General features: G+C 31.3%; 1 protein-coding gene and 1 pseudogene across 1 annotated transcript; one reads left to right on the top strand and one right to left on the bottom strand.

The window, feature by feature from the left end:
- Positions 1–393: 393 nt before the first annotated feature.
- On the bottom strand, positions 394–810 carry LOC134687876 (ctenidin-1-like). Its single transcript, XM_063548334.1, has one exon. The coding sequence runs from the start codon at positions 808–810 to the stop codon at positions 394–396; it is 417 nt and encodes a 138-aa protein (XP_063404404.1).
- Positions 811–20,598: 19,788 nt separating this feature from the next.
- On the top strand, positions 20,599–22,229 carry LOC134687875 (uncharacterized; annotated as a pseudogene).
- Positions 22,230–23,089: the final 860 nt, after the last annotated feature.

The raw sequence follows: 23,089 nt of genomic DNA, 5'->3' as shown, positions 1-23,089 counted from the left end.
TTGCAAGTGAATCAGTCAAAAATTATGTATAATCGCTTATTTCAACAAAATTAAAGCAAATTGATTGCTAAAATCAAATTATTATTTCATTATTCCAATTTAATTAATGATTAATCTAAAAAAAATATATACTTTATTTTTTATATATATCGTAGCTAGTGCTCCTTTAAATTATTAATCCTACATACCTAGTCTTTGTGATATAAAGATAAATCTTAAGAAGCAAAACACAATGTGTACGTTATCTTTTGTTACAATTTAAATTACTAGTAAACAGAAAACGCAGTTGCCAGCTATATCTTTATTGCAGTATATATACAAACATATATATGTGGATTACGATTTAATTTCATGTCTGTTGTACCATTTCGAGAAAAGATAATCTGTATATCTTTAATAATCACTTTTTTTGCCACCATATCCGCCACCATGATTGCCACCATATCCGCCGTTTCCAAGTACAACAAGTCCACCACCATTATAGCCACCATTATAGCCACCATAGCCATATCCGCCGCTGTATCCATCAAAATCTCCAATAAGTCCTCCGCCATATCCTAAACCATCAAATCCTAAACCATATCCGCCATATCCTCCACCGTTTCCGCCATATCCTCCATCGTATCCGCCTAACCAGCCACCGTGTCCGCCTAACCAACCACCACCATTTCCGGCACCATACCAGCCACCATATCCTCCATCCCCGCCACCATTTCCATATCCTCCACAACCTTTACCATAACAACGATGTCTAATTGGATGTGCGCAGACGGCAGACAAAAGGAAAAGAAGAGCAATGGCGACGTTCATTTTTACGGCTAAAATATTGCAAAAATGATTGATGAAAGTGTTGTATAGACAGCAGTAAATTATGACTTTTTCTCATATTTTATATTATCAATTTTATAGGTAAAGTTTTGTACATGAAATTATAAATTGACTTAAATCATTTGTCAATGCGACGACGTTCTTTGCATTTTACTACCACACGGGTATCATGTTCATTGAAGGGAGTGTAATTTACTCAATACATTAGATTGTTACTGTTCATGAATTAAAATAGAGATAGGGCCAAAGCCACCTGAATTCTTTAATCTTTATTTGAATTCATGGTATCACAACCCAAAAAGTGTACTTTGAATAACTAGCAAAATAAATTGGAAAAAAAATCATGTTTCTTACGAATTATTAGTATGAATAAACTCATCATAGATGCCATGACTAAAGTTTGGATTTACGCCTAATTCGCTTTTCGTCTATAAAAGACATACAGTGATGCTCGAATAAAAAAACTTTAAAAAGGCAAAATGAAGAACCAAGTTGAAGAGCATTAAGGACGAAAATTTGTTTTGCCAAATACAGCTTAGGTAATCTATTCCTGAAGTAGAAAAGCCGTTTAGAGAAAAGAGTACAGGCAAGTGTCAGAATCAATTATCCCTTCATAAATCACGTTCTAGAAAATTTCTTACTTTTACTTTTTTTTCAATTTGAAAGCAATATTAACACTCGTATTCATGAATATTTCTTATTATTAACAAAAACCAAACAAACAATGATCGAAAAAGGATTTCACTGATATATAGAACTGGAACGAAGTGGGTCTGATTATGAATCCTTCATTTCTGACTTTTTTTTTATCTTCTTAGGCCATTTTTCTCTATTTTTGTATTTATAATGTTTATAATGCATTATTCTCTACTCTGTAAAATCACAAAAATACTGAACTCAGAGGAAAATCAATACGGAAAGTCCATAATCACATGGCAAAATCAAACAACAAAACGCATCAAAAACGAATAGACAAGAACTGTCATATTCCTGATTTGGTACAGGCATTTTCAAATGTAGAAAATGGTGGATTAAACCTGGTTATATAGCGCTAACCCTCTCTCTTTAAACCCGCATCTAGACATAAGCCTATATCACGGAAATTAAGATTAAGTTAAGTCCTTTAAGTAATGTTGTGTACTCGTCTTAAAGTCTGGAAGTATGGAAAAACAACACAGTTTGAAAATTGATTAGGAAGTCTAAACATTTAACCCTAAAAAAACCCAGAAGAAATAGCTCCTTCTAATGAAATTTGAAAAATCCCGTGAAAAGATAATGAAAGAATGATAAATGTAGGTTTACTGTCATGGAATTGTCAGTCAAAACTTCGACCTTACTAAGTATATGAGGCCCTGGATCGGGTGTTATTTATTTTTTCTTAAATGTGTAGACCAATTTCCGTATTCTTTATAATTTGTCAATTATTTTCTATTCTTTATCGTTTATCCATTTCTCATTTTTTATAATTTTTCCATTATTCTCTATTTTTTATAATTTGTCCATTATTCTTTTTTTTATAATTTGTCCATTATTCTCTATTTTTATAATTTGTCCATTATTCTCTATTCTTTATAATTTGTCCATTATTCTCTATTTTTATAATTTTTCCATTATTCTCTATTTTTTATAATTTGTCCATTATTCTCTATTCTTCATGATTTGTCCATTATTCTCTATTTTTATATTTTTTCCATTATTCTCTATTTTTATGATTTGTCCATTATTCTCTATTTTTATAATTTGTCCATTATTTTCTATTTTTATAATTTGTCCATTATTCTCTACTTTTATAATTTGTCCATTATTTTCTATTTTTATAATTTGTCCATTATTCTCTATTTTTATAATTTTTCCATTATTCTCAATTTTTTATAATTTTTCCATTATTCTCAATTTTTTATAATTTTTCCATTATTTCTAAAATTTTTATAATTTTTCCATTAATCTCTATTTTTTTTTATTTTTCCATTATTTTCTTTTCTTTATAATTTATCCATTTTCTCTCTTTTTTATAATTTTTCCATTATTCTCTTTTTTTATAATTTGTCCATTATTCTCTATTTTCATAATTTGTGCATTATTCTCTATTTTTTATAATTTGTCCATTATTCTCTTTTCTTCATAATTTGACCATTATTCCCTATTTTTTATAACTTGATCATTATTCTCTAATCTTTACTAGTTGTCCATTATTCTCTATTTTTATAAATTAGCCTTTTGTTCTGTATTCTGAATTATTTATTTATTGATCATTATTCTCTAATCTTTACTAGTTGTTCATTATTCTCTATTCTTCATAAATTAGCCTTTTGTTCTGTATTCTGTATTATTTATTTATTGTCCATTATTCTATATACTTTATATTTTAGCACTTTATTTTCTCTTTTCTTCATCTTTTGCCCTACTTTTCTCTATTCTTCCCATTTGTTAATTAGAAATTAAACCTTATTATAAATAGCTACAACTCTTTTGAAACAAAGGATTGAAAATGAAACATAAAATTCTAAATAAAATTAATGATATTAAACTTACCTTTTTGAGACTATTTAAATTTGTACAGATTCTGTGTTTCAATCGGTTTATATACTATAGCTTGCACCGCATGATGGAGATTAATATGATCAATTCGTCAAACAATAAAAATTGTACATCAAAATTTACGATTTTCATTCTTTCATTATTTTAATTTTGATACTTTTAATGATGAAAAAACATGCAATAAGAATAAGACCGCTTGTAAAAACATCATTTATCAAGGTTATTTACAACATATTTTCATTGTACATGTATAATATAAGTAAGGATTGGGTTCTATTTCAAACCGTAATCAAGAACATTGACAGATGACCGCAGTGCACTTTTTGCTACAAGAAAAGCTTTGTGTTAAATTAATTATAAGATTGATATTTATACCTCGATATGTTACTCAGCAGGCACAAAACGTTGTATCAACGTGATTTTTTTTAGATTGGTATTTATATCTCGATATGTAATATGGTTCTAACTCTTGATAACGCTTAAGAATGCTCGTGTTTCTTTGTCATATAAAAACTGAAAGTTTATTTCCATTTTGTTTTAACTTTATATATCGTATATTAGAACTCTTTTTTATATGATAGAGTACTGAAAAGAATAAACGTGTGGTAACAATTGATCACCACAAGTGGTGAATATAGAATTAAATGCATATACAGGACAAGGACTTGTTAGTGTAGTATGATTATGAGCCTTGCTGTGTACCAAATGACACGCGGAGCTAGGTTTTTAAAATGTTTAACGCGCTAGATCACAAGGTAAAAGTCGTTCACCAAACCTAGACACATTTGTCGGACTCCAAGCCGAACACTGGCAGGCTGTGCTCTTGCTACTGAATGCCGAGTGCATACATGCTTAGCGGGAAAACATTAACTTTGGTTTGACTTGGCAAGTGTTTGAATTAAGAATTTAAAGAAGATCGAATTGTGGAATCGACAATTTGAACATATTCGTGATCATTTGAAGACGCGGAAAATTCATAACAATTATATAAATCATCATGACATCTGTGAAACTTTCAAAGGGATAACTTTTACATAATTTGGAACCCATGATGCAAATAAATTTAAACAGTTAATTTATAATTATGACAATATCAACGATAACTCATGTCAACACAAAAGTGCTGACTACTTGCTGATGATACAACTCATCATAGATACCAGGATTGAAATGTTTAATTGCGCTAGAAGCACGTTTCGTCTACTAATAATTCACCAGTAGCTCTCTAATAAAAAAAAAGTTAATAAGACCTAATTAGGTACGAAAGTTGTGCCATTTATTAATTATATTTATGACTATATCAATAATAAGTCTTGTTAACACAGAAGTGCTGACTATTGGGCTGGTGAAACCCTCGGGAGAATAAAAACTCCACCAGCAGTAGCATCGCCCAGTGGTTTTAAAAAACAACTCATCACAGATACCAGGATTGAAATGTTAATTGACGTCAGACTTCATCTTTGACGCATTCTTATTAAAGTTGCTACGTGTAAAAGCAAGGAAAGTCATGTGTTCCAAATTTGTATACTAGTAGTTTCATTTGTATTTCCATGTATATTTGCATATATCGCAACCTTTAAGTAGTTTACCAAAGTGAAATATTAATCTAAAACCATTGCTAAGGACAACCTTAACTGAACTTGCAGTGAGCTTCTGTATCCATTACTGCCGTGAGCTTCAAAGTAACGGATGCTGTGGGAATTTGTAATTCTCACGATGACATATGCAGTAAACTTTTGTAAACCTCATTGCAAACTTTGCAGTAGGCATTCGTAGACCTCCATGTAACACATGCTTTGAGCTTTAGTAGACCTCTCTGTGATACTAACAGTGCGCTTTTGTGGACACCCCTGTAGCATTTGCAGTTAACTTTTGAAGACCTCACTGTAACATTTGCAGTGACTTATAAAGATCACACTATAAAATATGCTTTGGACGTTTGTAAACCTCAAAGTAACACATGCAGTGTATTTGTAGACCTCACGGTAACAAATGCAGTGTGCCTTTGAAAACTTCACTGTAATAGTTATCAAAGGTACCAGGATTATAATTAGGTACGCCAGACGCAAGTTTCGTCTACATACGACTCATCAGTGGCGCTCATCAAAATATTTATAAAGCCAAACAAGTACAAAGTTGAAGAGCATTGAGGACCCTGAATTTCAAAAAGGTGTGCCAAATACGGCTAAGGTAATCTATGCCTGGGATAAGGAAATCCTTAGTTTTTCAAAAGTATTCAAAGTTTTGTAAACAGGAAAGTTGAAAAAATGACCACATTATTGATATTCATGTAAACACCGAAGTGTTGACTACATAGCAGGTGATACTCGGGGACGAAACGTCCACCAGCAGTGGCATCGACCTAGTGATTTAAATAGTTATCAAAGGTACCAGGATTATAATTCGGTACGTCAGACGCGCGTTTCGTCTACATAAGACTCATCAGTGACGCTCATCAAAATATAGTAAAGTAACACATGCTGTCAGCTTTTGTAGACCTTATTTTAACATATGCAGTGAACTTTTGTAGACATCATTTTAACATATGCAGTGAACTTTTGAAGACCTCATTGTAATATATGAAGCATTGTTTTACAATAAATGTGTGTATCATAAACCTGTCTGACTTATGTACTATGAGTTCTAAAATGACGCTTGTTTTCCTTTTTAAACAAAATTGTGCTCTTATTCCAAACGAGCACGGATTGCACATTCTTGATGTCTTAATCAAATTGACAACATCAGTTGTATTTTGAATGATGCCAAAGATCTTAACTGACATTTTGCATATGTAAGTTTTTAGTATTATAATTTCCAAGTTCTGATCATGTATCTAGATTCCGAAACACTTTCAAACAAATATAATATTTTAGTACCTACAAAGCAAAATAACACGTTCTTTTTTAATAAAACTGACATGCAGGGTATAAATCTCCTTCCATTTTTGTGTTAAGAATCAAAAAGGTTGAGACCGTACACCCACTGCAAGTCCTATCTTTTTAGAAAATTCTTCACTATTACTAAATTTAAATTTAGAATATCAGTTACAGCCGATTTCAATAAATATGTAGCTAAAGTTAATAACTTTGCTTAGCTTGCTTGCTAGCTGAACCGTGAAGCCATTGCAAGTGTATGTAAACTATCCGCTTTTCGAAGTAGTCTAGTCCTACAGACATATAGATTGGTTATCTGTCGGACTAATCTACTCTTGAAGGAGGATAATTTACCTAACCTAAAAATGACTTCATGTATTAGCTTGCAAGCAAGCTAACCAAAGATAATACCATTAGTAACATACTCATTGAAATAGGCTGTAATTAAAAAACATATCGTGCATTCAGTTGCCTTTAATTTCTAACATTTTGATGCGAGTAAAACATTATTACCTTTAAATAATCGATCATTCTATCTAGCAAAATCTTGAGACTTTTCTCGACAAGGCAGGTCTTTCAAAAACACCCGCGAACAAAATTTGCTGATCTATCGCGCATACGTTTATATTCTATGTTCTTTGATAGCGTCTTTATAATTTACAAATGGGATGGTTTCAATTTTGCAAATTTGAACTATTGGTTTAATAGATTCTTGTTGAGAAGCGATAGGAAATGAAGGCGCTGAAATGTTGTATCAACAGGGATATATATATATATATATACTCTATATGCAGGCGCTGTTGGAATGTTGCTACATAGAGATAGAAATTTTACAATAGGAATCTAATAAATCTCTTTCGTCTTAACTTTTATTTCAGCTGACCCATATTGTCAATTTCTAGTCAAGATCTGACACAGAGACTTATCTGTTATATCCTTTATCTAAGGTTCAATAGGATAGATATTTTCACCATAGTCTACATAATTCTAATTACGCGGTATTTAGTGAGGGAACATAGTTTCGAACAGCGGTAAACTACTGTTGCCTTTATTTAATAACTGAAAGTGAAGTTAAAGGTTAATGCCAACACCTTTCCTTTTTCCTATGAAGCTCCAGTCTGAATCTAGCCTCATATCAATGAAGAAATAAGTCGCACAAGATAACGAGTGGAAGCTCCTGTTTGATTTAATATACATTGTGAATGTTAATTGTTAATAAATAATCTTTAGTAGATCATTGTGGGCAAGTTTGGTTCCAATTGACCAAGTAGTTTCAGAGAAGAAAGTAAACGGACGACGACGGATATGAAGTGATCGCAATAGGTGAGAATAAATATACCCGCAATCATGCAGAAATTATTTATCTACCCACTCTATAAATGATAATGAGATCCGCGTATTCCGCTTAGAACCGAGCGAAGACTGTATAGCAAGTCAAGGCCGCTAAACACTTCCATCATATTTCGCTTACAGTTGAAAGTATAGGCAACAGTAGTATAATGGTGTTCAGTTCAAAAGTCATCAATCGATTGACAGAAACAAAATGCAGGGAAATAGTATGTGTACAGCAACTATTTTTTATATAGCAAATTGTGGGACACTGCAGAAGATGGTATACATTTTGTAATTGGGAAAGTCAGTACAATAATGACCTAAAGAAGTTAATAAGGAATTCAAAGCATGCACTCAAATCCGACATGACTGATTATTCATGTATTCAAGTAATCTACGAAACAGACTCCTCCCTGGAAATGGATTGTCTTCTACAGGATTTGAAAAGTTTAGGTGGCAATGTTTCTATACCCCCTTTCTGGTGTCTTTATAATGAAATGGCTCCTCAGATATATTTACTAACTCTTATTATTTTCACTTTACAATGATTCTGTACATGCTAAAAAAAAAAAAGTAAAAAAACTCCGAGGAAAATTCAAAAAGGAAAGTCCCACATCAAATGGCAAAATCAAAAGTTCAAACACATCAAACGAATGGATAACAACTGTCATATTCCTGACTTGGTACAGGCATTTTCTTTTGAAGAAAATGGTGGATTGAACCTGATTTTATAGCTAGCTAAACCTCTCACTTGTATGACAGTCGCATTAAATTCCATTACATTGTCAACGATGCGTGAACAAAACAGACATACACAATGGGTAAAAATGCCATAAATAGGGGAACAGCAGTCAACATTGTACACGTGTTATCATCTTAATCTTAATATACGTCTTTCTCTTTTTCCAAACATTCTGGTGTATGCTAAACTTTATAAATCTTCTCATCTTACGCAAAATATCAGCATGGTATTATATGTCCCTATGGTTCAATACAGCTCTTTTAGAATACTATCGATGTTCATTCGAGTAAAATATAACGATTCATGAAAAGACGTCGATCGATGTGTTTCCCTTATTTTAGTTCTGTATAACGTACCATGAAAATTATAAAAGTTTATTTCATGGAATATACACTATATTGCACTTGATGTATAAATACGGTTATTAGACAGCAGAACAAATACGACAAACATACTATACTGAATACACATTTTTATATACTAGTATAAGGAATACAACCGATGATCATTAGAGTTATGAGAATATATTAGAATAAATAAAATAAAAATGCGAATGGATCTTAAATTAAAATAAATATGATTTTAATCTCACCATATTTATACGAATGTAACCTTTTCTTTCCACTCAATAGATGTTTTTTTTTATCCCGATAAATCCAACAGCAACGATCTATTCAGTCCATTTATAAATCCAAGAACACAATTTTGAATCTAGTTGCAACAGCATAAGTCGAATTAAATTAATTGAGAAACTGCGTAAAGTAAGGAAGTTGTGTCTTTTTAACTAGCTAAAATATTTTTCTATACTAGTATATATAATATCGCAATACAGAGGATACAGGGATGGACTTAGTTTGGAACACGATTCACAAATTGAAATTAAAAAGGTTTGTAGGGGGTCCTCCATATCTATATTTTACAATTTATCTCTTTTTCTATTCAGTTTTACAATTATTTTCCTTATATTTCAGCACCACATTATTCTCTATCCTTTATCTTTTCACACTTCATTTTTTAATGTTTGCACTTCATTATGTATTATTAACCTCACCAAGACCCTCGACTATAGTCTCACAAAGAATTTTACAACACAAAAAACATTAAATATGTAACTCTATTTGGATCGCACCTGTCAAACAAAATATCTATAATTTATAATAAAAAAGCGTTTACGCGGTCAGAGAATTCTTACATCAACATTTATATTTACAATTAGAATGAAATTTAATACTTTGCATGCATGACTATGAATTTGACTGTCCCTCTGGTATTTTTCGCCCCTCTTCTAGTATGAAACTCCCAAGCATAGTATCAGAGTCAAGGGTCAACATTCATGTATTCTATAAGTATTTCTTCTTCAAATTTTCTCTTTTGTTTATTTTTTGTCCATTATTTCCAAATCATAATATTTTAGCACTATATAATCATCTATTCTTAGGCATCACAAAATGTACAACAAACGAGAAAACCAGGGACTGGATTTATGAACAAATAAATAGACGAAATATGATATATATACAGCAAAAAAACAACAACAACGTAAAGGCTCCTATCATGGGACAGGCACACATAAAATATAAAGGGATCAAACATGTTGGCGTTCAACCCGAGCAGTAGACAGACATTTTCTGTCTACTATGTCCATATATCACCCTTCCCATATCTTTTTTTTTCATTTTGACCTTTTTATTTAAAAAAATAATCATATTAAAAAAATTAAACAATCCAAACTATAACAAATGAAATGTCAAAAATAAACACGAATAGACAGATTATTCAGTCTACTCTCGCATTCCCATTAACCTGATACAGGCAGCTGTTTAACTGAACTTTGATAATTTTCATACACACACCCATGAAAGACACTCTCATCTACATGTATGTTGGAAATATTAATTTCTGTGGTTCAGTTCAAGCTCAAAGAATATTTCGTTTCCCAACAGTTTACAAAAAGTTCAATGTTACATGGAATATTATACACGTATTGACTGGATGTGAGGATAATAGCAAGTTTGTTGTCCCTGAGGTACCAACTATTGCTCGAGGCAAAGCCGAGAGCAATAGTTGGTATGCGAAGGGACAACAAACTTGCTATTACCCGCACACCCAGTCAGTAGGTGTTTTATTATACTGAACAACACAGCCATTAAGTATTTTATACTTCTACCAAATAACTAATTTTCTAAAAGTGTATACATATCATCTGAAAGAAAACAAACATGTCACATAACTTTATCTGCACATGATGAGCTATACTTTGTTTTATAATTCGTTTTGTATTAATAAATATTTCATTAATTTCAATCAAGACTAGAAATACTTGTGTTTAACTTTCTGTACTTATAAAATTCTAGCTAAAATTTACCAAACGCAAATTCACTTTTAATATACGAAGAGCGAACTCATATTAAGAATAAGGTAATATATTTTAGATCTTTAAAAAATTCCCTGTGAAGATTTTTCTTTTACTTTTTTATAATTGCTTCTTATAAGTGAAATTACAATCAACACAAACAGATTCCATCGTTTACAATATTAGCGGGAGTTTGACGTTGCAAAGCATACGTAACCAAGCAGAGTAGTCAATGACATCATTATCGTCCAATGAAAAATAAGCATGAAAAAGTACGGGAAAGATGATTATGAAACTATTCACCGGGGCAATAGTCTTTGAAACTATTGACCGGCAAATGGTTCTGTGGAATGAAATAGCACAACTATTTCATTACTTTTTATATAGAAAAAACACACTGAAGTATAATAATGTTATTTAGGATGTATCATAGAAGTAGAATAGATCTGAACAAATTCAAAAAAACAAAACAGTTGTGTTTGAAACATATATTTTTGAACCTAAAAAATCAAAGTTTGAAAGTGTACCTTCAAATGTATTTACTCTTATCTAAAATGAAGAATGTTTGTTAAACACAACCATCTTTATCACTAGCGGAAATAGTTAATCGAGGAACCAGGATTTTAATTTAATACGCCAGATCAGATCAAAATAGTTAGAAAACCAAACAAGTACAAAGTTGAAGAACATTGAAAACCCGAAATTCCAAAAGAATTGTGCCAAATACGGCTAAGGTACGTTTTTCGAGAAAAAAAGTTTTGTCAACAGGACATTTATCAAAATGACCACATAATTGATATTCATGTCAACATCGAAGTGATCCGGCAATCCAACTTCCTCCGCCAATAAAAACTGACAGCCACGAAATAACCCCGGGCAAAAGCGGTGATTAAAAGTGGCGTTAAAACACCAAAAAATCAAATTAAATCATTTTATTTTCAAAGATATCAATTCAAAAGTATGACACAATTATCTAAACATAGGGAGACAAAATGATCGCCTTTTTATAACCTCGTTCTAATTTTGTTCTTTTAACACAATTATGACACTGGTTTGTATAACGAATCTTGATGCATTATAATACAAGGTTTCTAATTATATACATATAAAAAATATTTATTATTTAGCTTTTTTAATTAGTTTTTGAAACATTATCATTCTATGGAATCCAAAACCTTGAGGTAATTAAAGACCTGTAATTATATTATCCTTGTTTTACTTAAAATGATTCAACAATCAGTTTGACATATTGTTCAAAAATGTTTGTCACCATTTAGATAATATCTTTTGCTATTTTATTCATTAGGGTCGTATAATTATCATTGTTTAGGCCCTCATACACTCAATCTTATTCATATTTGAAATTTTCCTCACAAGATTGAATGCACTTCGTCATTTCTAGGTCATTAAACTAAATATAGACGGTAAAACATCCCGGTGGGTTGAACTGAAAATTTGAATTTGGAAATTTTTGAAATTTATATTTAATTTCAAAGGATGCTTAAGCTTGTTTCGAACACATGCAAAATCTGCCATTGCATTCATCACTTCAAATAGAAATTAGCCGGTAAAACCATATGATCGAAAACGATGTTAACACTGTAAACCATCAATAGTATAGGGTCAAGCAACATTTTCGAAATGATTAGTTCATGTAAGCGTTAATTTTGTTACTGGTACTGGATTTTAGTGATATCTGGCCTCAAACATTAAACCGGTCATGAACTGTATGTTTGTGAATTATGTTTGCGGTTATCTTGACATGCATTGTGACATGTTATCCTATTCATTTTATGTGAGAAAATTATAGCAGTTTTATGAGAAAAGTATTGCATTCCTAAATTTTTCATATCAAAATCACATCGCTATTATATTAAAAAAATATATAGTCAAATATCGCATTAATATACTAAAATATAGCAGTATCATTGATTTATAGGTGATTTTGGTGTAGCAAACAATTGAATTCATCTTAATCGTATTCCTCGGGATTTGCTACATGATGTTTATTGAATGTGTACATCTACAAATGATAAATCGTGCATTTATTTTTCATTTGATCAACAATTCAATTGTCTCGTATAAATACACCTTGCTTGTTATTATATTACACAATTCGTACAAGTTATACAGCAGATGTAGGTCGTATCAAATGTCAACCTGTTTAAAGAAAATAGACATAACTTTAAACCGAGAAATCTACCTTTTCTATTCTTCATACAAATGTTAACATTCGTCAAAAACTTCACATTATGCAACTCGTTCATATAAGACAATATCAATATTTGATATAAGAAAACGTTTATATCGATTCGCTTCTTCCATAAACTGCTGGTGTTCTAAATTAATTCAGATTTTTTTTCTAACATTACTATTGCTAATTATTCCCATATATGATTTTAAGGGTAAATTCGATGATCATTTGAAATCTGAATAAGCACGAGTGGCAAAAAAGGTCATTGTGAGGTATTGCACTCCCTTTGCGTTTGTCGTCTGTTAAATTTTTCAAAATGCTTCTCTTGTTTGGATATATTTACGCAAGTGCAATCGAACTTGGCTCAAATCATCCTTCAAGTATCTTGTTTAAAAAATGTCCAATTGAATCCACCGACCAATCAACATGCCTGACATCGTTTATAAACGAGAATGGTAATATACAAATGTTGTCTATTATCTTAAAACTGTTATGAGAAGAGTATATCTAAAAAGCTTCAGAATGCCAATTTCGGAATACAAAAATGACATGCAGTCTTCTTATATGAGTTAAAACCCATTAAAGAGGATTTTAACCAATTGTTAGGCTTTTTTCTCTTATTATGTTAGTCAAATCCGAAATGACGATTTATGTTCTAAATGCTTCGAATATTTAGTTAAAATCATGATTGAAAGGTATACAGCTTATATAATCGGCAAAATGAGTCAACTGACATTTTTAATCATTTGACTCATTACAGGAAATGTTGTTCTTTAAGGATTAAATCTTTCTGCAAAATATTCATATGAATAATGTTATATGAATTGACCTTGGAACAGTTAAATTGATCAGTAACACAAAATCTTTAAATAAATTTAATTGTTGAAATTATGAATCATTTGGCTGCCCGTACTAAATCCAAATGTAATAACATTATAACCTATTAACTTAAACAAAATATAATCGAAAACACTATATACATCAAAAGTTGGCAGTACGATTTTGGTCCACACAGTTCCATTCTACACACATATTTGTGGTGCATTGTATCTATTTTGTGACAAAATGATCGGTGACCAATATAATCTACATAAAATCTCCAATTGAATCAGCCTAAATAAAGTAACTTAAATATGTGTTGATTGAACTTTCTTTCTAAAAAATATCCAAACTGTCTGGCCTAAATGAATAAGATATATCAAGTTTATTACGTCACCTTAGATTATAAATAAAACAGTATCGAGCAAATGTATAATGTAACTTTACTCTTACGCATCATCAGATACTTATTTTGATTATGTTTTATCCATGATGAATTATGCGAAAGTTCACAAAAACTTATTTAAACTACAAGATATGAACAACTTTTTATTCTCTGCGCTTAGTTTGTTACAATTAAAATGGGATGTTGATAGTGTAGTATTTATTGTCACAGAATCATATGGGAACTAGTATATTGAATTGGCATTTTTTAAAATCAAACTTTAAGTTGCATCTTTATTTTTCGCTTAGTGATATCATTATTATATAAAAAAAAAGATAAAGGAGTAGGTTCAGTAAGACCCCTTTTTGGCCCCAAAGTATAGCAGTTTTACAAAATTGTAAAAATGTTATCTTTTAGCTATTTATTGGAAAGTAGAATGCTTCATCTACACAAATATGGGTTGTTTTTGACAAAACAATGCACACATATCGGGTACTAACATCATCAAGTACTTTAATAATGCTAAATTAGTGAAATCTTCACAATTTTAGCATTTTAATTAAATTTTAGACGGCTTCCGTCTTAAATGAAAGTGGACGCATTCGTGTTCATTCATTATATTGAAATGTAGGTTGTATTTGATGATTATACATAACATATATATAAAGGTTTATGATAAACACGGATGCGGCCACTTTTATTTTTGACAAAAAACATCTGAAAAGTGACGATATTTTGCATATTTGATAGATTTTTCATATTTAAGCTTGAATCGGAGCGTTTTTAATGACTTAATCAGTCAAAATCTTCCACATAAACTAATCGAATCAATTGAAATACACACTTTTATGTGTTTTAAAAGTGTCCAAAATCTTTCGTTAGATGAACCTAAAAAATTGAGACCAAAACCGGACCTGCTCCTTTAAAATAGTCAAAGCTGTTTAAATCCTTGACACCAATCTATTGTTGTTTTTTCTTTAGACACAGACAAAATGACACAGATAAGGGAAGTATATTATGGTAATTGTTGAAATGTACGTATTGGATTTCTAAGATCGTATTTAAATTTTAAATGTATATTACTTTATCAAATAAAAATGCAATAAAAGCAGATAATTTTATTTCTCAAGTGATATTTACAAATATACACAAACTAGACCATTTCGAGTGACTTAAAATTCTGATCTTGATCCTTATTGTATTCTTTATCTCCTCTTTTAATTTGGCATTCACCAGTAAAATGATATTTTAACACAAATAATCGAGAGGTTAAAACAGAACAAGCAAAACCCAGCAACATGCTTAAATATCTTTCAGCTCACTATTCATCAAATTGGAACAGCAAGCTCGTGCAACGTGTTAAACAGCGCAGAAAAAAGTTCCTCAATAATAGTGCAATAAAGGCAACAGCAGTAAACTGCTGTTCGATAGACATACAACTTATATTATTGATCACTCCAGTTTTTGGTAGGGTTCGAGTTGTCCAGTCTTAAGCTTTCTATGTGTGTGATTTTGTCTTATGTTTGACTTTTGGTCGTTTTTCGTTTTCTGTCATGTCATTTTCAGTTCAAGTTATGTTTTTAGATAATCCTTTGAATTTCAAATGTGTGTATTGTTATGCATTTACTTTTCTACATTGGCTAGAGGTATAGGGGGAGGGTTGAGATCTCATAAACATGTTTAACCCCGCCGCATTTTTTGTGCCTGTCCCAAGTTAAGAGCCTCTGGCCTTTGTTAGTCTTGTATTATTTTAAATTTAGTTTCTTGTGTACAATTTGGAAATTAGTATGGCGTTCATTATCAATGAACTAGTATATATTTGTTTAAGGGCCAGCTGAAGGACGCCTCCGGGTGAAGGAATTTCTCGCTACATTGAAAACCTATTGGTGATCTTCTGCTGTTGTTTTTTCTTTGGTTGGGTTGTTGTCTCTTTGACACATTCCCCATTTTGTCTCTCAATTTTTTCTCCGCCTGCCTTTTATTGCCTTTTATTGCAAACTAATATTGGTTATGTCCTGCATAAATATGTGTTGTTCTTCTACATATGCTTGTTAACATTTTTACTGCCAAAGCTTTTTTCTCTTTACGAATGATATGTTAGCCTTTGTTTTTTATTGCCTCATGTGACCTGCATAATAAGATATGATTTTCCGAAAATCGTATAGAAAATAAAATATGTTTGGCGGTACATTAATCATATAACGCGATTTCTGATTTTTACTTGTGGTATAATATACTTTGGAATTCATGACAAAAAAATTCTAAAAATGTCTGTTACATATTTAATTAGCTTAATTAAACAAGCAATGAAATATGGACTTAATGAACAGAAATCTCAATGTTTTTATAACATTTAAAAATATCAACCTATGAACCGCCAAAGATTTAACTTCCGCATTGTATACCAAACTGTTTTATAGAAGTCAAACTTCCTTGTTTTTCATATAGAAAAAGTAACTTAGAGAAAACCATCGTGCAACAGAAAAGAAATACACGAATAATTTTCGTAAAGAATCGAGATTTGTTATATAGGTCTGTTTCCTTTTTCGTGCGCAAGTAAAAAATGCACCAATTGGTAAGTTTCATATTTATCTATCATTTTGGAAAATAATACGTTAAGTTCTTTTTTTTAAATAATATTAATATATCATGCTAAAATTACATTCTATTTTGCTGCGTTTTGTTATTACAGAGATTTGTTTGATGCGTTTGAGCTTTTGATTTTGCCATTTGATTTTAAAAAAACACATCTTTTTGTTTTTCCTCGGAGTTCAGTATTTTTTTATTTTACTTTTTCGGTATAATAGCAAATAACTCTAAGATATCTAAATATACTGTAAATACGTGTATTGTAATCCCCATTTATTCATGTCTACTCGAATGAAGCGCATGCAATTGTTGTTCAGTATAACCCGATTCATTGTTTCCATGGCTGTTAAATTATTTCGGATTACTAATTATGAATTACTTTTCGCGTTAGTTCAGAAAGCTTGAGGTGTTTTTTCAGTTATCATTAGGCCTGTTCTCCATTTTTCTTTAAGTTTTTATTTGATTACAACATAAAATATGATATAGTTAGGAAATATAAATGGATAAAATATAATTAAAATTTAAAAAAATCATTAAAGAAAATGTACCAATAAATTGACAGAAATACAATATAATCCATATTCTATTACACTAAAAACACCGATTTGTATATAATATTTACTGTGGGCTACTTCGATTCGCAGTCAGGTCAACATTTACATTTGATGTACGTAATAAGATAACGGAACCCCTCTTTCAGACCAGGGTAGAATATCTTGAATGCATTTTGTACAAACCAGTTTTCGTCCTCGAGGGTATCACCAGTCCAGTAGTCAGCACTTTGGTGTTGACATGTATATAAATTATATGGTCATTTTTATAAAGTACTTGTTTACAAAACTTTAATTTTTTTAAACACTAAGGATTTTCTTATCCCAGGCATATTTTACCTTAGCCGTTTGTTATGTAATTTTCGGTCCTCAATGCTCTACAACTTTGCACTTGTTTGGTTTTATAAATATTTTGATCTGAGCGTCACTGATGATTCTTATGTAGACGAAACGCGCGTCTGGCGTATTAAGGGCATACGATACAGTTTTGATCCTGTATTTACAAGTCCATAAAAATTTGCATATAGGCTATTTTTTACCCGATTAAATCAAATATGTAATAAAAAATGTACCTTCATGTGCTACTTTTTGAGTAAAATGAGGTCGAAATTTTGTATATTTGTTCAAAATTCAGATTTGTGGCCGTAACTTCTTTTTCGAAAGAAAGACATAACTTTTTTTGTTATAAAAGATAAACACAAATTGTTTTTTGTTAAATAATCGATAATTTCTGAATTTTATAAATATCCTAAAAAAATATGCAATTTCATATTCAGAAATAACTCAGTTTTATCAAATGTTCATGAATTGAGGAAAAAACGTCATTTTTTACTGCATGTTTATCAAAATTAAAAAAAAATCCTCTATTTACAGTTTTATAAAATTTAGGTCACACAATCTCCCTGCAAAATGACACAAAATGCCGTTTTGAAAAATAGGGGTCCATGAACTCGTTTTCAAATTAAATCAGTTTGAATGATGAAAATCAGTCGAAAAATGCATCTTTTCTCGATATGTCACAGTTTGACGTCGCGAAAATAACAAATTACGTTAGCAACGTCATTACCTTCCCTGTAACTGTATCGTATGCCATTAAATTATAATTCTGGTACCTCTGATAACTTTTTACAACTGCATTGATAATTTCACACATACAAATAGTAAAACCATAAACATAGGGAACGATCAATACCGTAAAAATATTGAAGGGGATTTTAAAATGCATCAAAGATTAAACGGAGTAATTGATAACGAAAGAGATTGTTCTATACTAAGTTGTGACAGTGGTTTTTTTTTATATCCATTTTGAAATTAATGATATTTTATTCTGAGATGTATGTCAATATCTATCTTTTATTAGGTTGTCTTATCTTTTTAGATTCTTTTTGTTCATATAATTTCAAATATGGTTACATTTTTTCATACCTGGCTTTCGAATGTGAAGGTTTAAGCAATCTAGATGAAGGTAAATCCAGATAAGCTTTTCGGACGCATGACATTTTTAAGTTGTTCTTTTCATTTTGAATCATAAATATTAAAAATATTATTGCAGATTACTAAAATATATGATATTATCATCTTGGAGTACCAAATTACTCCTGGTTTAATGAATCATGCCATAAAATATTATACGAAACTGTAAATAATGTTGAACATTTAAACACAAAATACAAATAACTCTTAATTTTGATTAAATGACGTCTAATAAACCATATGGACCTCTTCAGATCTGTTTGAACCTCAGCTATTCCTCGATCGATATATAAAATTGAGAATGGAAATGGGGAATGTGTCAAAGAGACAACAACCCGACCAAAATAAAAAAACAACAGCAGAAGGTCACCAACAGGTATTCAATGTAGCGAGAAATTCCCGCACCCGGAGGCGTCCTTCAGCTGGCCCCTTATGTATGTTTGGAGATGATCGCTGCGTTTATAATTGTAGTATAACTTCCAACCGAAATTAATTATATGTTGATCATTGAAACTGTGTATTTTTGTCTAATAATTGATTTTAGATTCGCTAATTATTGTTCACCCTTTTGCCACTTAAGTTGGTATGGGATAGCTTAAATCCTATTATGTCATTATTTGCAATCGTATGCTGTTACTTTTTGACTCGTTCCGTTTAATTATATAAATTTCTAAAATATGCGTCATAAAAATAAGTCACTTTTTCTTGGGTGTCGTTAATGGTTATAACGAGATGGATTTGCTTGATTTCCAAATAATTAAAACATAATTTTGTAATCAGTTTAATTGTCTAGAGCTGGCAGGTCAATAACTGCTAGTAGTCCCTTGTTGATTTATGTATCATTGTCATTTTGCTAAGTTTTTTCTTTTACGTATTCTAACATTGGCCTCGGACTCCTTTTAAACTGAGTTTAACTGTCAGTATTGATGTTTGTTTTTGTTTAATCTATATTGCCTAGATGTATAGGGGGAGGGCTGAGATTTCATTAAACATGTTAAACCCCGATGCATGTATGTGCCTGTCCTAAATCAGGAGCCTCAAGTCTAAGTCAGTCTTGTACTTTTTTTTATTTTTTATTTTGTTCATTTATTTGATTCAGAGTTTAGTGTGACGGTCATATTCGCAGAACTGTAACTCATTTTTCTTTAGGGACCAGCTGAATCCCGAGTCCAGGTGCGATATTTTCTCGCTGTGTTGAAGACCCTTTGGTGGCCTTTGGCTGTTGTTGTTTTGTTTATTTTTGCTCTTTTGTCGATTTGTTGTCTCTTTTGACACATTCCCTGTTCCCATTCTCAATTTGTTATTGCCAAAAATATTCAATCAGTTTGTACTTACAGAGAAAGAGGAGGAAATATCGACGTTCCTCGATTTTTTAATGTTTAAAATTTTACATAGTCCGACATTATTTAAATTGTTTATTTAAATTGTCAATTAAATGAAGAAAAAAATAACAAATCACCACTTGAAACTTTTGGTTTGATAATTTCCTTGTATTAAAAAAAAATTAATTTAACAAGGGACTTATGATTGGAAACAAGTATGCTTTGTGCATTTTTTGTATTATTATTTTTTTTAACTATGAGCAATCATGGTTCGAGTGTCTGCAATAGTTCTCTATGTTAATTATTCTGAGTTTAAAAAAACACTAGAAGTTATAGGTTTCTGATATTGACTCTGTGTAAATTTTGTACTAAGTTTAGGTCACTTTTCCTTGTTTTTGTCATATCCTTGTTATGTAATGATATAAAAACATTCTTTATTTCAGAAGTATATTGGAGATATAAGAAAAGATTTAATCGATAAACTGGAAGAAACAGCAAAACCAAATGAGAATGTAGAATGTAGAATGGCACAAGAGTATAGTAAGAGGTATCAACGAGTCTGCAAAATTCTTTACTAATCTGTGTGAACGCTGTGAAATTGTACTGCAGATGGAACCAGACTGCGTTCCAAAACGGATGATGGTGACTTCGATTTCATGGTGTCCTCTCGCATTCGTATATCTTCAGAAATGATTGAGCAACATTCTACAGTCCCATGTTTTGTTAAAATCATTGGAAAACAACTAAATCCTTGTCCCAGGGTTATCGATGGAAATTTACCAACAAGTATTCTAAAAGAAATAAACCGTGATTTCTTCCCAATATCCAAGTTATTTATAGATTTGATAAGTCCGTCTGTGTATTATTCGTCTGGAAATGGTTATATACACTCCAAGACAGAAGAATCAAGGTTAGGAATCTCATCAACAAATATTCGAACTAGTCCTCCAAACTTTCAATTCAGTTCGGTCTATAATCGACTGCCTTTTAACCTGAGGGTAAAATTATTTTTCTTGAAGCTACGATATAGATATGCCTTTTCAAGGCTTAGGTTAGTTGTTGAAGAAATTGAAAGAAAGCGAACTGATAGACTGAAGAGTGGAATTGTTTTTCAGATGGTCGCAGGCTCGAATAATTCAGACAATCACATGTGTCGGACAACCAATCAAGATAGCTTTATTGGAACAAAATTCAAATACGATAGTTCCAGTATTTCAAGTAACTGATCCAGAGAAATATCTCGAAAAGTGGCAGAATAGATCCACAAAATGGGCATCTAAAGAAAATGTAGATCAATTTTTTGGAATGCCAGTGTACTTAGCTGCCAAACAAGCATTGGAAGCAAGTCGGGAGGATGTAGACTTTTGTTTTAGTTTTTGTAAGATGGAAATTGCATTAGTACAGAACTTTACACCATTACAAAAATCTACATTTCTTTTGCTTAAAGCTATCCAAAAAGGTTACTTGTCGGAATACGCGGAAATTCTAACAACATATCATTGGAAAACAGCCTATTTTTTATATTGTGAAAATCATGAATTTGATGAATTAAAAAGAGACGACACGGAAGTATGCCCCTTTGACGAAGTATCGCGTGTTTTGTGTTTCATGAAGGATTGTTTAGATTTACGAACACTTGATCATTATTTTATTGAAGGCTGTAATTTGTTTATAAGTATTCCAATTGAAAAGTTAAAGTGTATTGCTGAAAAAATTTCCCAACTCCAAGACACTGACAGTATAATATGTTCAGTGAATATGTTTTGGGAATTCGGTGCCAAGCAAGAAATCCCTGACGAAATTGTAGACCAGAAAACTCAGGAGAAGTCTAAAATAAAACTAGTAATTGCTATCGAGGAGGCACTTAAAACGCTTAACAAAAACAGATCTCGAACTGAGAAGGCAAAAGATGCCTTTCTCTATGAATTGTCAATGAAAACAAACTAATGATCAATATTGCAACAATAAAAGTCGCTGGACCATGACTTAGGGGCATACCTTTAATTATATGTCCAACTGATAATAAAGCACCGGTAAATAATAGATAATCGATTTATCCCAATTATCTCCTATCAAAATGACAAAAGCAAAAAAACAAACGTTACAATTATCCTCTGACTTTGCCACTGTAAAGCAGTACCTATGTTACGAATGCTTTCCGCATCTTTCGTCGCAGTCGAGATAACAATGAAAACTCTTGTAAAATAAAAATAAAAAGCAGCAGTTTTCTATCAAATTCGAGTTGTGATCAAGTATGTCCCCATATTGAGCACAACACAGCGAGTATGCAAGCATGAAAATTTTTACATACAATTTGTATCATTTACTGATATATGTACTTACAAAAGCTACACGACGGGTGCCACATATGGACTAGGATCTCCCTACCCTTTCAGAGCATCTGAAATCCCCGTATGCTTTGTAGGGGTTTGTGTTGCTCAGTCTAGTTTAATGTGTTTTTATATTGGTGGTTGTCTTTTGATCGTTTATTTCGTAATATTGTCATTTATATCTTCTCATAGTTCATGTATCTCTTTGATATCAATAGCCTCTTCTTCACAAATTTGACCTTAAACAGGTCATGAAGAATTTGTTAGTTCTATGCTTGGTTATTTGCCCAAGTCGAATTTACATGAACGTAAATGCTTGTTTGAATTTCAAAATTTTTGGCTTAGAATGTGGCCTTTATGAATACTTTTCCTTCTGAATCAGTGGTCTCTCCATATAGAATTTCACTGTGTATAAAAAGTATAATCACAAAAATATCGAATTCCAAGGAAAATTAAATCTAAAGCCTCTAAAGAGCCTGTGTCCCTCACCTTGGTGTATGTGAATATTAAACAAGTGATGCAGATGGATTCATCACAAAATTGTGTTTTGATGATGGTGATGTGTCTGTACATCTTACTTTACTGAACATTCTTGCAGCTTACAATTATCTCTATCTATAATGAACTTGGCCCAGTAGTTTCAGTGGAAAATTGTTAAAAATTGACCTTAAAGGACAATTACTCCTTCGGGGGTCAATTGACCATTTTGGTCATGTTGACTTATTTGTAAATCTTACTTTGCTGAACATTATTGCTGTTT

Source organism: Mytilus trossulus, chromosome 10 (genome assembly GCF_036588685.1).
Source record: "Mytilus trossulus isolate FHL-02 chromosome 10, PNRI_Mtr1.1.1.hap1, whole genome shotgun sequence".
Classification (NCBI taxonomy): domain Eukaryota; kingdom Metazoa; phylum Mollusca; class Bivalvia; order Mytilida; family Mytilidae; genus Mytilus; species Mytilus trossulus.
This window is presented reverse-complemented; position numbering and strand designations above follow the sequence as displayed.